We start from the raw sequence: 15,431 nt of genomic DNA on the forward strand, positions 1-15,431 counted from the left end.
GTGTATTGATTGTCCCCTCTTTAATAAATGCTGGTTTACTTACTGGCTAAATGCTTTAAATAACACTTTTATAAAACTATCAATAACACTGTTCAATAATGCTTCGTTATAACCCTGTTTAATAATGCAGTGTTTGTCTAAACAGCAGGCCACCAGGCACAGCGATTCCGCCGACCGCACCAAAGACTGGGTGCTCCAGCAGAAGAGCGGCGATGCTCCGGCGCTCCACTCTGCCTCGGCCAGCCTTCTGGAGGCCACCAGGACAGCAGCCTCTGGTGGACCACATGTCAGCCCTGCATGCACTACCGACAGGATCCTGGGCAAGCTGCACACTGTTGCCTCCAAGATCCACACTATGGCCAGCCAGGCCACTGGAAGGTATGTGATGGGATTTATTTTTTGTTGGAGTAGCGTTTATTTACTGTACTTGTTCATTTATCACATAATGAGTTGTTTTTCAAAGTCTGTTCTGTGTACCACCAGTGGTCCAAATATAACTCAGAGTGTGTAATGGGTTATCTCTAAGACCCCAATCTACGCTGTCAAATGCTCAGTTTTAATTTAACTCTGAGAGTGTACAAATGTAACCAAATCCATTTGGTGAGGGCACTCTCAGAGTTACAGACCTGTAAGGGTCCATTTGGACCCCTACTCCCCTGGAGACTGTACATTTGTACACTCTCGGAGTTAATGGCCCGTAAGGGTCCATTTGGATCCCTTGAGGTCCCCGCTTCACATGTTTGAGGTCCCCGCTTCACATGTTGAGAAACGGTGACATAATTGATGAGACTGATAAAACATTGAGATATGTGTATTGTGTAAATGTTGACATCTGTTTGTTTCAAGGAAACCCTGGCATTTGATAATCCATTTGATAATCCATACTCCATACTTATTGAAAAATGATATGCAGGACACGTGTAGAAGCTACAGCTTGCAGAAGGTACATGAAATCTTTGACTGATACCTGCTATGTGTACACTGTTTATATAGACTAACAGAGGTGAACAGTGAAGACCTGTCTTGGTTGCGGTCCAACATTGATGAGGTCATCACTATGCTGCAGCAGTCCCCAGAGTTGCCCTCTGCCCCTGAGGTTAGGATTGAAATGTTTGGATTTTCATTGTTTCATTAATCTATGTTATCATTTTTGTGCTGTGACTCTCCCGCCTTCTCTGTTGATGGACACTGTGGCCTATGTGCACAAATGACCAAATAATACTAGTAGAAGTATCATTATCTTCAAAGCTTCACTTCCTAAATCAGTTGCTGATTATGGTTTATCCTTATATTTTCAAATCAGTGAACTATATTGAGTTCCCACTTTTATCCAGGTCTGGTGGCGACAGCTAACCCTCTGTATTTGTATGTATGTGTCTGTGTCTCCAGAGCACAGCCCTCCAGCTGGGAGCTTCCTCCAGCACCTCCAGCACCCTGACAGAGCGTCTGCTGAGGCAGAATGCAGAGCTGACGGGCTTCGTCAGCCGTCTGACTGAAGAGAAGAACGATCTGCGGAACCAGATACTCCGCCTGGAGGAGGAGCTCCGCCGATACCGCCAGGCTGGCCTGGGATCAGGAGACAGCGTAAGTGTATCACAGATATATTTAGTTATACGTGGCTCTGAGATCTGGACTGAGATAAAGGACAGCTAGAATACATCTCAGGTGCACCTGATAAACGACAGCTCTGAGAACATATAGTAACAGAAGTTGGCTTTAACATTACTTTACATTTGGAGCAATTCATACTGACATTTTCTAGTTGGGGTATCATCTGCCTCTGTGCCACATGTACTGTATATATATGGAAGCCCATTTCCACCACTGAATAAGGCCTGAATTGTGATTTTTTTTTTTCACAATTCCAATTATTTATTCATTTGGCAAATAGATCAATCAAGCAATCAATTCTCACATGTGAGGTACTGTGTGCAGTTACAAGAAAAACAATTCTGAGAGATAGAATAATTGCGTGAGAAATATTTAGATTTGTGAGATATAAAGTTGCAGTTTCAAGAAGGAAAACAATTCTGACTTAAGTAACCATATTTCTCATGCAGTCTGGCAGCAGGAGAGGGACAACCAAAGACCCTGCAGGCAACCTGCTCTCCCAGGAGCGGGAGGCATGGTCCCGGGAGAGGGAGCGCCTGGAGAAGTCTCTGCAAATGACCCAGGCCCAAGTGACTCGCCTCAAGGGAGAGATCAGGACTGAAGCCTTGAGAGACATGACTGGACCTGAGGCTGACAACGCAGCTCTGAAGGTTAGCTTCATGATGAATTTACACATTGACTGCAGGTGCTGACATAGAACACTGCAATATATTTGTGTTTAATTTAACTGAGAGTTAAATTAATTGACCCGTAATTGAGTCCATTTTTACATATTAACACAAGATATTACAGTGTAGTTTGATTATTATCTGAAGGGTTTCTGGTTGAATATGCATAACTGACACTCGACGGCTTTAGTGCCAGTTAACAACAGCACCTTCTCACCAGTTAGGGGTAGTAAATAAAGCAACATAATGCAAAGACTGCTTGCTTGCAATATGTCGTTGTCGTCACTATGCTGTACCTGTCTGTGTAAAAAAGAGAGTAACATCCCCCCCCATTCTTCTGTCTCCAGAGGATGTATGGGAAATATCTGCGGTCAGAGAGCTTCCGCAAGGCCCTGATCTACCAGAAGAAGTATCTGCTATTACTGCTGGGTGGCTTCCAGGAGTGTGAGGAAGCCACGCTGTCACTAATCTCCCGGATGGGCGGCCGGCCGTCATCCTCCAGCCTGGAATCCCTCAGCCAGCGCCGCCGGGGCCTTACGCGCTTCCGATCTGCCGTCCGAGTCTCCATCGCCCTCTCCAGGTAGGGAAGAACACATTGTCTGTGGGGTATCCAGGGAATACAGGGGCTGTGGTGGCAACAAGCATGGTCTCTATGCCCGCTATGCATATCTTTATACTTTCAGTGGAGATAAAAGAACAGTAGTATTCTTAATCATATTATTGTCATTATCATCTCATCAAAACTAATCAATTTAGTCTCTGTCTCACCAGTAACAGGTGACATCTCAGGTCATCTGGGATCGGTCTGCTAACTCAGACATGGTGAGGCAGCATTTAGTTATTATGCTGTAAAAACTGTAGTTGGAAAAACATCCTGAAGATCTGAGACTTGCCCTGATTCTTGACTAAATCCAGGCTAAAACCTTTTATTTTGCCTGCCTTTTATAAAATGTATTTTAGTATGTTTTTATATTGGATTTTATGTTTAAATTGCTTGTTTGCTTTTCATTGCTCTTGTTTATAGTATGTAAAGCACTTTTATAATTTGTATTATCATTTTGTTTTGTATTGTGAAACACTGTAATTTCAGTTTGCAATCTCTTTTTTATTCACTATTTAATTTTGTTCTATACTTAAAACTTGTTAAACGCCTTTGTGTATGAAATGTGCTATACAAATACATTTACCTTGCCTTTCAGAATGCGTTTTCTGGTTAAGCGATGGCAGAAAGCAACAGGGACGGGCTCCTTTACCTCCACCAGCATCAAAAAGAATGGAGTCGGACAGACAATAGGTACCTTTTTTAAGAAAGCTCAAGTCATCTAGACACTAGATGATTTGATCAAGTAGAGTGGAACATTTTTCTGTGCTCTAGCCTAGGAGACCGTCACATGAAACTCATGTTTAACCACATAAACTCTGTACACTTCATTGACAGCTTGTATATCTGCTATTTTCGCCAAACTTTCAGTTATTTTCGCTGAATGTTCGCCTGTTAAGACATGACCAGAATATGGCTCATGTGGTTAAGCAAAGGCCAATCTGGGAACCCATTCCGTAAAAAAAGGGGGGGGTATTTTTTCCCCTTTGTTTTTGCCTCTGGGGGCACCACTGCCTTTTTTGCGTAGAGACAGGAACTCGGTTTGGCTCTTCCCCTTTTATAGTCGACTTCCTCCTGGGTGCTTCTGTGCTTTCCTACTAACAACAACACTACATGTTTTTAAGGCAGTGGTGCTGACAGATTCTGCTGTTAGCAGAATCTGTTTTGAGATATTAAACAAAGGCTGATCAATTCATTTCTTGGTGGTTCCCAGGCACGGAGACAAGGGAGTCGCCCTATCATCTCCACCCAGGGAGTGTGGATGTTTATCGGGACAGAGGTGGAGGAGGGGGAGGCTGCAGCAGCAGCAGCAGGGGGCGTAGTGGACGAGAGTCACCCAGATCTGCTGTTTCGTCCTCACAGCACAGGTACGGCTGCTCACTACACTACACGTCAAATCAGGTAGATCAAATTGTCCCCTGTAAGGGTTTATAGCATTCATACTATAATGCCTGCCCTGGACATGTAGCTCAGAAGAGATGCACAGCACATTCTTGAAATGTGATTCGCAGTTTTCTTTAGTGTTTCATGAACATTTATTTAAATCATTTTAATAAACTTGAGACAGTGAATAGAGGTATTTGGGAGCTTTAAGTAAAAAACAAACCAAATTTCCAATAAGCTTATCGATTTTTCTTGGAAAATCAAAGGGATTACTGAGTGACAGATTGGAGTTAATATACAGTAACCTAAAAAGGATGTGTGTTTTATCTTACTGTAAAGCCAGATTAATACTTCATTCCAGGACGGTGTCGCACGCTGAAAATAGCAGACCTACAAGCTCACAACGAGCTTGTTGGTCGGCTATTTTCGACATGCAACACGTTGCGCAACGAAGAGTGAATCGGCTTAAAGGTGTCATTTGCAGGCATGCAAAAGTGTCACTTTTCAGCTACAGTCACCTTTTTGAACCCAAATAGGGCAATTGTGTGACACCTGACGCGAAAGAAAACAACATGTTGTCACCTTTTTCACCTCGGGGCTGTTTGCATGCCTGCATTTGTTGTTATTGTGTTGAACAGATTTCACTTGGCTGTGGACGCTGGTGCCCTGAGCTGCTCCCACCTGCAGAACTACGACCCTGACCGAGCACTCACTGACTACATCTCCAGACTGGAGGCCCTGCAGAGGAGGCTGGGGAGTGTCACATCAGGTAAGTGTCTGTGACATTGTTAGTCAGTGCAGAATTATTATTATTTCCAATGAATTACTGAAGTTATCTACTTCAAAACACTCAAGTAAAAACAGTTTTATATACCGTACACAACACATTTTAAAAAAAAATAGTTTTATCATATGGGACTGAGGTAGGAGTTAAAGATAGTGCAACAAAAAGAACATACATTCTTTACTGTACTTCGCCATATCTAGACAACAATTTCATTTATTTTGTCTTATAAAGTTATATGGAAATTACTTGTAAGGAAAAGTTCTGAAAAGGCGGCTGTACAGGTAGCAGAATGGAATTGAAGGGTCATGACATCATGAGTGGAGGAAGTTGCTAGTTGTACATATAGTATTGATTGTACTGGGTACAATAATTGCCTGTAAATTTATAGCATTCAAAGCTAACTCTGTTTGTAATGTTTTGAAAGCCTTTCTACTGCTAATTGTGAAGTTAAATGTATATTAATGATTTGCGACCTGATGCGAATGGTTAAGCAGCATACCACATGGGTGCAAAATGTCCCCTGTTCAAATCCCGGCCTGCCAGAATGTTTGCTGTGTGTCATTCCCCTGCTGTCTGTCCGCCTTTCATGTCTCTCTCTTACTGTTGATATCAAAATAAAGCAGAAATGCTAGAAAAAGAAAAACATCAAAAAGTTTCCTTGTATTTGTTTATAGGTCAGATCTCCTTCCACTCCTGACATCACAAACTTGAGTATGTGAAAAGGGGGCGGGGCAGATTTAGAACACAGACTTCCAAGATGTATATAACATATTTATTGTTTATGCGATTGCCAAGTTATAACATAGGTACTGTTTTTTCATATTATTTGAATTTTAAATGACCTATTGCCCTGTCTTTAATGGTGGAGATAGGATTGTCTTTTTCATTTGTATTCTCTCTGTTTCTCTACAGGGTCTTCCTCATATACTCAATTGCACTTTGGCTTGAGAAGATAGACGTTTCTACGTTACTTTGGAACTGGCTTGAAGAAACTCAGTTGCCTTTTCTTGTGCTGAGCGCTCTGCTGTTTTGTATCATTATGGTGTGGACAATATATTCCATGTGGACCAAAACCCCCTTCCCTTTTTTTGTTTTAATGTATGACATCTCATAATCAGGCTTTTGTCGCCAGCACTCGAAAACAGCTATGTTTGTAATTTGATCTGCCTCTTTGTTGTGGATGAACAGCAATCGTATATATTTGTCAAATGCTAATTTAAAAAAACCTTAATTAATTTATACTGTGTATGTGTTGTTGTATGGGTGGAACTTTATGTAGAGAATGTTTGGCTTCATTGTTAAGGAGGCTGCTACTGGATATTATACACTACACTGTGTTTTGTTTAGCCCGGTTTCTCAGACAGACTACAGAGGACATTTGTAGAGAACGTATTTTTGTAACGGGTAGCCTCTTTGAATTTTCTGGGTATTTTGTCAAAAACTGAAATAAAGATGACTATAATATTTGAAAGTATATATCTTTTTTATTTCCCTCAGGTTTAAGCAACAAACAATCATTTTTATTCAACTTACTCCACAGTGAAATCAGTTTTGTCTAACAAGTAAAGTCAAATCAACTTCAACAATGAAAATGAAACAAATATTGTTAAACAAATGAATGGTTGTGACATTGACCGTGCAACACCATCAATGGTTTTCATTAATGGAACTCAATGACTAAATAATAAAGCAAACAACTACCCCCCACACACCCCATCAACAAAAACTAATTATGCAGTATAAGGGCCATGGCTTCCAACTCTTGATTCAATCACCAGAGGTGTTTCCCCACCAGCAAGGCACTGCATCAGGTCAAAACTACTCTACCATTACATTTCTTAAAATGATTCACATTGTGAATATCAATTCCAGTGACATATGTCATAATGTACTCTCATTAACAGTCTATCCACCTCCAGTATTTATCTAGTGTGTGGATATTTCAGGCCTTGTATTAAAGCATGAAAAGAAAATGGGACAGACATCAGATTGGACATGAAGAAAAAATGCCTCAAACTTTTCACATCTAGACAGGATGCAGCACAATCATCTAGATCTGGGGTGTCAAACAACTACTGGCCCGAGAAGCTGGCCAAGCTGGCCCACAAGATGATTTGTGTATGATGTCCAGTTATCTATCTGTTGCAGCAGTGCTCTCCCACTTGCCGCTGTCAAAGCTGCCATTGTATGATTATGGACAACAATAGACCACCGAAGTCTGACGTAATTTATGCATCCTTTGTTTGTCTACCTGGTTCGCAGTTTTCCACCCCCATTCTGAATCCCATAGACGTATTTAATATCGCGTCAAATAAGAACTGTGTTCCAAAAATAAACAAATGACCCCGGCGGTTTGACTCTTATGGATATGAAGCATCAACTGACGGTGAGAAAACGATAATGTTACTTCCGCCGAATTAGTTACATTTTCGCCAGAAACGGACTGTTTCAAATATAAGTGACTGACTATCATAAACTATACAGAACCTCCTCCCTGACAATGGCGCCGAGACAGTTTGTTTATTTTTGGACCACAATTCTTATATGAGACGATTCTATGATGACCCAATGTTATTCTCCATAGCGAAATGACTTTGCGAACCTGGGGATGAACGAGTGACGTCAGGACTTCGGTGGTCTATTGAAAACGATTAAAGCAGCAGCTAACAACCCACTGAGTAAACACTGCCACATTGAAATCCGCTGGTTGGGCAGAGGCTGTGCTCAAACAATTCAATTAGACTACGTTTTTTAAGTTGGAGTATCATGATCAACGTTGGTGTACTCACTGGTACAAAGTACCACTGTTGCTGACTTTTCCCACCTGAGCACCCTTATTACTTATTATATAGCACCACTTACTGGTGAATCTAGGTAGGCTACAAAGCAATTGTGCATGTTGGTTCTCCAGCACTCTCCAGCAGCAATGTCCACACTTCAACCTCATTCATAAAATGTGCTAAGCATGATTAAGATTTAAGCAAAGTTACCAAGAACATCCCATTAACATAGTGGCATTTATCATTTATTTTATCATCTGAATTCAACTGTAGGCTATGTGTTTGGGTACGTGTGAAGGTATTATTCTGAGCTGGCTAATACTTAAAATCAATAGTGAACCAAATCTCTAATGAAGGAAAAAAAGGTTTCAGTTCTGATTTGAACCATAATGAAAAATAAAAATGAAATAACTAGCCTAAGAAAGTTACCCAGCATGTTTTTTGTGTTCTCCTGTAACCATTTTGTGGCCATTTGTGCCTTTCAGCATTGGGAGCATGCACGGCACACATGCACAGTCAAAAGGTCATCAGATCACAAAGTCGCATTTTGGCCAATCTGGCCACCGACGAAATAAGTTTAACACCCCTGATCTACATCATCTGAATGTTCCAAGTCCCATTAAGAGTTTGCCGTCTCTCTTTGAAAGCAAGCAGAAAGACTATCCTCATGTGTCATGTCACTATCCCTCGACTCCTCCAACTGTCTCCACCTCCGTCTCAGTGTTGCCTCCTCTTGTATCTGATAACAGGGTTGTTTGGGGTGTGTATCATTGTTGTGTAGTTGATGGTGGGGAAGTAGTCATCCACCAAGTCGAATTCATACTTGCGCAGCATGGTTGACCAGATGGTTTTGATTTGGACATAGGCAAAGTTCTCCCCGATGCAGCGGTGTCGACCTACAGGGATGGAGAAAGGATTATTTGTATCCTATTTGAATTATTATTTAAAGTACATAATTTATTTATTTGCCTGCAAGATGGCTTAGTGTTTTTGTATTTCAGACTCCTGCAATTGGTCTCACGCACTGACATACCAGTTTATTTTTAACCCCATAAACCTAGTGTCTCTATTGTGGGCATAAAAGGTGAACATTCGGTGAAAAGTGATCCAAGTACAGTTGTAACTCAGGTCTGTTTTACTCTTTACTCTCTTTAAGAAGAGACGATTAAATGGTTAAACTAATTGATCTCACCAGCTCCAAAAGGCACGTAGGCAAACTTCTCCCCGGCAGCAGGGTTGTCATTGAGGTAGCGGTCGGGGTTGAACTCCATCCTCTCATTCCAGGTGTCGTGTAGACGGTGGTTGACTGTGGGAGAGACACAGACCTGGTGGCCCACTGGGATGGTGTAACCTGACGCAGTCTGGAAAAAACACAGCGGAAGACGTGGTTATAGGCACATAATCGCGTCATGTTTTTCACTTGAAAATCTGTTATTTTTCGACAAGTTATACCATCATATGCCAACGTACAGTATAATTTTAATAGCTAAAGCTGTGGTGTTAAGAATATGCTTCTACATCAGTGGTTCTCAAACGTTTTAATTTCAAGGACCCCCATAACCCATAGTTATGGGGGTGAGAATCACTGTTCGACAGAATAAGCCAAAAGGGGTGTTAACAATGAATGATTTTTTAATCATATTATTAATGTCAAGAAATTGAGTCATGAAAATCAGATGTAGAAAATGAATGGATCTTCTAAATAATTACCTTGTTTGATTGAATGTATATAATTCACTAAATTCAGTTATTCATAGTGAATCTCATGGCCAAACAAAAAGAGGCACAACACATGTGATGCACTGTAATCTGATTCCATCCTAGTGACCTGCTATGGGTATTACTAATGTAAAGGAACAACAGGTATCAGTAACAGCAGCCCCTAAAGCCTAGTTTTTAGAGCGTTGCAGAGAATAGTCGCAAGACTCGCAACAGTCTGAATCACCCTGTTTCAGGTCGGCTGATTGATTTGCAAGCGATTCAACTTGTCGAATCGCAAGCAACGCAACGTATTTCTGATCTCACAAACCAATGTAATGGCATCAACATGTTGTCCCCCCCTCTCTTGCTGTCTTTCTCACACACACACACACACACTTTTTTTAGAGGGAGAGAGAAGACGAGAGCGAGCAAACAAGAGCAAGCGAGAAGAAGTAAAGGGGAGAGTGTATAGCTACTTAATGTTTTTATATAAAAGTATAGCCTACAATTTACTATACAGTATATACACAATATAATAAAATAAGTTGACATGCTATGGAATCAGTAAATGATCTCGCCTTGATGTCTGTCCAGTATTAGAATTTTGCAAACAAAGGTTTTGGGGATTCTGTGGCAAGTGGTTGCAAGTTTCAACGTGGCACATAGCAAGTCATTGTTCTGGACTAGGCTTCAGCCTCACTAGATGTTTGTTCTTACCTGAGTTGAGCGGGCCATCCTCATCATGGTCATGATGGGTGGTCGCAACCGCAGGGTCTCCTTCAAACAACGGTCCAGCAAGGTGAGGTCCTTCAGCTGAGGAGGACAACAATGAACATTGTTAGGAGTGCGTAAGCAAGTACTCTGCACTACCCCCAATATACCACACAACCATGCAGAGAAAGGACTGCTTATCTTACATAAAAGGCCAATTTATGCTCGGAGCCACAATTGTCAAACGACATAATGTAGTGGCAAAGAAATATTTCTCCACAAAATGTTGATGTCGCTAAACAATCACACATTGTCGGGCATACAGAACGTACGTCAAACATTGGTGAAGTTTCCCTTTAAGACTTTTTAAGGACCGCTAAGGAAGCCTTGTAGCCAACGCATGCCGATGTGTCAGACACGTTAACTTCCCATGTTGGCTTGCCAACTTGGTGCCGGTTTTCTGGCGTGTTGTTTGTTGGAGTTATGTTGCCGTGGTTGGCTCACTGAAAGAAAACCACACGTGGCTGCCAAGTGGGATCAATGATGGAGCTTCTTGTTGAACTCAAAGCTTCAGACACGTTGATCTTCACACGCATCGATGCCGTCAACACGCCCCAACAGGAAGCTCCACCACTTTGCTCCTATAGACTAGAAGTGAACGTGGAAGCGGACGTTCCTGACGTGTATGAAGCGCATCTAATATGTGACTGTAACCCTAATTCTCCCGTTCATAACTGAAGTGAATGAAATCAGAAAGTGAATCCTGGCTTTCACCTGGTTTCCACATGGTCTGTCTCTTTCATGGAAGACCATTTGAGACATATATTTCATACACTGTGTGTGAAACAGAATTCTTAAGAGAAAGCAGGTACTGTGTTGTTTCTTTCTATAGTATGTAATATAGGACGGTGGCAAATATAAAGAGGGGGCTTTGTGACCACCAGTACACGTGATTCTTGACATAACCGTACCTGGTCCAACTCCAGAACAGGCAGGTCCTCTCCGCAGACGGCCTTCTGCTCAGCATAACAGCGGTTCTGGAGCTCCTTGTCCTTGGCCAGGTAGAAGCCCATCCAGGAGCTGGTGGTGGAGGAAGTGTGTTGACCCGCCAGGAGGAGACCAATCAGCATCCCTGCTATCTCACCGTCGTTCAGGGGTTGTCCATTTCTGAAAAGAGAACAAATGGGAATGTTTCAAATATTATTCCTTAAAACTATTGTGTCAAATGTTTACAGTCCGTATAGCTGTGAGATTAAAGGGATAGTTCACCCCCAAAATGACTTTTTTTCCATCGATTAGTCACCCCATGGAGACTTGAATTCATGGATATTTTTTTGTTTTTGTCGTATTCCTATCCTAAGCCATTCATTTGATGACCGGCGGACCGGTAGGCAGCGGTTCCGGTAGGAGATACAAGTGAGTCTCCTATCGGAACCTCTGCCAGTCATCAAATTATTAGCTTAGGAATGCGGCAAAAACTAAACCATGTCAGTTTTTATTGGTTAATTACTGTATGCTGTCAGTGTCGAGACATTATAAATGAAACAATTTTGTTATGCTAACAGTTTAAGAGTTTTCACTATTGCTAGTGAGTTGACATGTACGGTGTTGAGATATAGAAAGACATTTGAGCAGGATGAGCCTAGAAACTGTGCAGTCATACCGAAGTATTTCAAGACTACATGATCCATGCGTACAAATACTAAATGATTCATGTCCTCTTACTTGTAGGTGGCATCAATAAGAGTTTGCAGGATGTCATCCACTTTCTCACTGGACTTCCTGCGTTTCTGAATCACCTTGAAGAAGATATTCTTGATCTCTGTGTGAGCTCTGTCCCTCCGCCTGTCAAGAGAGACAAGTGCATTTTAACCATTTTGTCCAAGCCTCATATAAATGTTTTTTTGTGTATCGTTAAATAATATTAGTTGAAAAACAGACTGTAGTTCTCTCAAAGACAATGGAAATTATTTTCTGACTTCAAATACTTAAAGTAATGTTCTGTTTTTCTAATGTTATAAACATGTTATAAATGTTCTTTGTAGACTTTGTCCTGTGCGTGAGTAAAGAGTGAATGAACCTCTGTCACTTGCCCTCACCCTACCTCAGTGGTTCTCAAAGTGGGTTCTGGGGACCCCTGGGGGTCCTTGAAGGGGTTCCAGGGGGTCCCCATGTAAATGATTGATGGTTAGGATCCAAGTCGACCCTTATTGGGCTGGGAGTCCATGGACAAATGCATACCAAACTGGCGGTCATCGAAATTAAAAGGTCTGTGAACCACTGTCCTACCTGAAGCTGGGCAGGGGCAGCCAGCCAGGTAGAAGCCAGGCCTCATGACTGAATCCTCCATCCAGGTCAGCATAGAGCTGGGCCACATGCTCATTCAGCATGCTGCGGATCTCCTGCCCATGGAGACAAGCGCTGGCTGTCAAGATGATCAGCTCAGCCAAGGACTCAAACAAATCTGATGAAAAGGAGAGACATGGGGACAGGCTAAGTAAGAAAGGAAGTCATTCTTTTTAGGGCTGAAGCTATCTATTATTTTCTTAGCGATTATTCTATCGAAGCACGTTTCTTGTTTGTATATTTTTGAAGTTTTGATGTAACAAATCGGTTAACCTCTTAATCATTATTTCAAACTTCGCTGTACAACAGTGTTAAGCAAAATTTGTGAAAATAGCCACTCACAACGCGTCGAATTGTAGATCAGCTATTTTTTACTTTCTTAAAACCTGTCGCCTATAATGACATGCCTAAAATAGGGATTGATTATAAATCAATTATTTTATAAAAAATAATAATCGATTAGTTTGATTAACTGCTGCACCCCTAATTTGTCTATATGTTCTGTATCACCTCTTTAATCTAAAGCATAATTTGTACATCGTCATATGGTGTTGCTCGTCGAAGGTAACTGACACGGCCGTACAAGAAAGTATAGATTAGGCTTCTGGTTCCAAAGTGCTTTACAATGACACAAATCACAGCGAGCAATGGGAGGTTGCAGTAAAGAAAGTTATATGGAAGGGATGATTAGATCTTACTTTTCTCTCCACTGTCTCCCCATCTTTCAAAGTACTCAATGGTCTCATCCTCGATGACCTTGACATGTTGTTTGAAATGAGCGATGTTCAGCCCGGTTTTCAACATCTTCTTCTGTTCCAGAAAGATCTGCCAAATGTATAATGTAGGAGATGAGGATAATATCCGTTTCTCTCCAAGTTAGTTATTCAACTTGCTGTAATTTTACCAGCTATATTTGACTCACAGGGTTTGGTACATCGTAGGCAACTCCCTTGCCAAAGACTGGAGTGGTCAGTCTAGAGTAGACATCTTCAGCATTCAGGTCTTCATTCTTGCTGTTGAACATCAGTGCAGCTGCTTCACTGCCCAGCAGGTAGGTGAAAGTGCTGCCCACCATTGTAAAACTAAATACAGGCCCATACTGTGAATAGACCACAAAGAAATCAGGTTTAAGATCCTCAAACTGTTCAAACAGAGTAAATAGAGAGGCTATGGAGAGACTTTTAGGCCTACTGTCTAGCTTACAAAGATTCAATTGTGAAGGGGGGAATATTATAGGCTACTTCACAATAGCCCCCCCCCCCCATAATAGGTTCAGTTATGCATGCCTTTGCACTCAAGACTCAAGAGTAAACTTTAATCACTTACTTTATCATATGCCTGTTCAAGGAATTCAATGGGGCTTTTCCCAAATGCAATGGCATGTCCCAGGAATGGAATCCAAGAGGGGATGTATGGAGGTGGTTTCTATAGAAACAAAGACAAGACAAAAATGTGAATTTAAATTTTCACTTGTTTATTAACTATATATATATTTTTTATGATATTTTTTTGTATATTATTTAAGGAAAACATAAACCAGGCAGATCACCAAATGATGCACATATGAGGCCATATACAGGGGAAACTAAGACAGAACAATTATAATAATATATTTAACTAAATAAAATAGTTAACTATGTAAACATTTATATTTTGTGTACACTGTATATTCTGTATGTGTTATTAACTTACCAGATCTTTATCACAAGACTGTTTCAGTAACAGTTTAGATATATATCCTATAGTCAGAGTGATCACTGAGGCTGCCAGGACCACTGATGTCAGGTTGTCGCTCACTTTCCAGAGGGTGTCTTCCAGCAGCTTACTGCTGATCTGATATAAAGGCAACGCCATCGGAACTCACTGGGTTTGATATTTTACCCCACAAGCAAAAATCGACTTCTGGACAATAAGAAATAAGGTTAATCCGTTGTTTTTCCGCAGAGACGATGCTCCTTGCTTCTCCCAGCGCAGAGACCAATAGGAATAACTTCAGTTCTTCAAAGTGATCATCATTGCATGCAACACTAAGCATGCAAAAGTACTGTTAAAATGACAATGAAGAGGCTGTTGTTAATATTTCCTCCAGCCTGTAACAGTCGAGGCTACCTGTCAATACAAAGTCCTGCCCCCGCCTGACCAAGCGAGGCTTTCTATTGGCTGCCGTCTTCGTGTCCATCAAACAACTTGGGCCGTTCTGTAGTGTGATTGGCCGCCGCTACCTGAACCCATGTCTGGCTATATGATGTCACTACTTGTCATGGCCCAGATAGGCCAGTGGTGTTAAAAGTAATAAAATGTTTTACTTAAGTAAAAGTATCAATACTGCAATGTAGAAATACTCTGTTACAAGTAAAAGTCCGGAATTCAAATTGTGCTTTAGTAAAAGTACAAAAGTATTGGCATCAAAATGTACTTAAAGTACCAAAAGTAAAAGTACTCATTCTGCAGAATGTCCCATTTCAAGTTCAAAATGTATTAAAAAATAGCCAATCTACAAGCTCACAAATAAATGCGCATTGTGAGCTTGTAGGTCTGCTATTTTCAAATGGCCGAAATATATACACGGCTGAAGTGGTTAGTGTGTTTTGTAATAATAATCAAAATCTACAAATTATCTAGTAACTAAAGTTTTCAAATAATTGTAGTGGAGTAAAAGTATAATATTTGCCTCTAGATGTAGTGGAGTAGAAGTAAAATTACTGAAAATTGGAAATACTCCAGTAAAGAAAAGTGTACTTAAGTACAGTACTTGAGTACATATACTTATTTACTTTACACCACTGCCATAGGCTACAGTAGCATGTATTGTGACTACACCATGGATGGGGCCTGTTAGACCA

General features: G+C 41.1%; 2 protein-coding genes across 2 annotated transcripts in view; one reads left to right on the forward strand and one right to left on the reverse strand.

Moving 5' to 3' along the window:
- The window catches only part of akap9 (A kinase (PRKA) anchor protein 9), a 99,576-nt gene extending 93,052 nt beyond the window's left edge, over positions 1–6,524 (forward strand). The window contains exons 48-56 of the mRNA XM_084080368.1: positions 146–378; positions 994–1,096; positions 1,390–1,584; positions 2,061–2,261; positions 2,627–2,859; positions 3,479–3,573; positions 4,094–4,247; positions 4,902–5,032; positions 5,963–6,524. Coding sequence (XP_083936494.1) covers positions 146–378; positions 994–1,096; positions 1,390–1,584; positions 2,061–2,261; positions 2,627–2,859; positions 3,479–3,573; positions 4,094–4,247; positions 4,902–5,032; positions 5,963–6,006 — 1,389 coding nt within the window. The 3' untranslated portion in view covers positions 6,007–6,524. The remainder of the gene's footprint in view (positions 1–145; positions 379–993; positions 1,097–1,389; positions 1,585–2,060; positions 2,262–2,626; positions 2,860–3,478; positions 3,574–4,093; positions 4,248–4,901; positions 5,033–5,962) is intronic.
- On the reverse strand, positions 6,515–14,665 carry cyp51 (cytochrome P450, family 51). Its single transcript, XM_084080755.1, has 10 exons — positions 14,281–14,665; positions 13,915–14,013; positions 13,511–13,687; positions 13,287–13,413; positions 12,532–12,706; positions 11,968–12,087; positions 11,214–11,409; positions 10,249–10,344; positions 9,023–9,191; positions 6,515–8,726 (listed from the first exon to the last, which is right to left on the reverse strand). Exons 1-10 carry the CDS (start codon positions 14,440–14,442, stop codon positions 8,548–8,550), a joined length of 1,500 nt encoding a protein of 499 aa, XP_083936881.1. The 5' UTR covers positions 14,443–14,665; the 3' UTR covers positions 6,515–8,547.
- Positions 14,666–15,431: the final 766 nt, after the last annotated feature.

This window comes from Gymnoscopelus microlampas (genome assembly GCF_963454915.1).
Source record: "Gymnoscopelus microlampas genome assembly, chromosome: 15".
In the NCBI taxonomy this organism is placed as follows: Eukaryota; Metazoa; Chordata; class Actinopteri; order Myctophiformes; family Myctophidae; genus Gymnoscopelus; species Gymnoscopelus microlampas.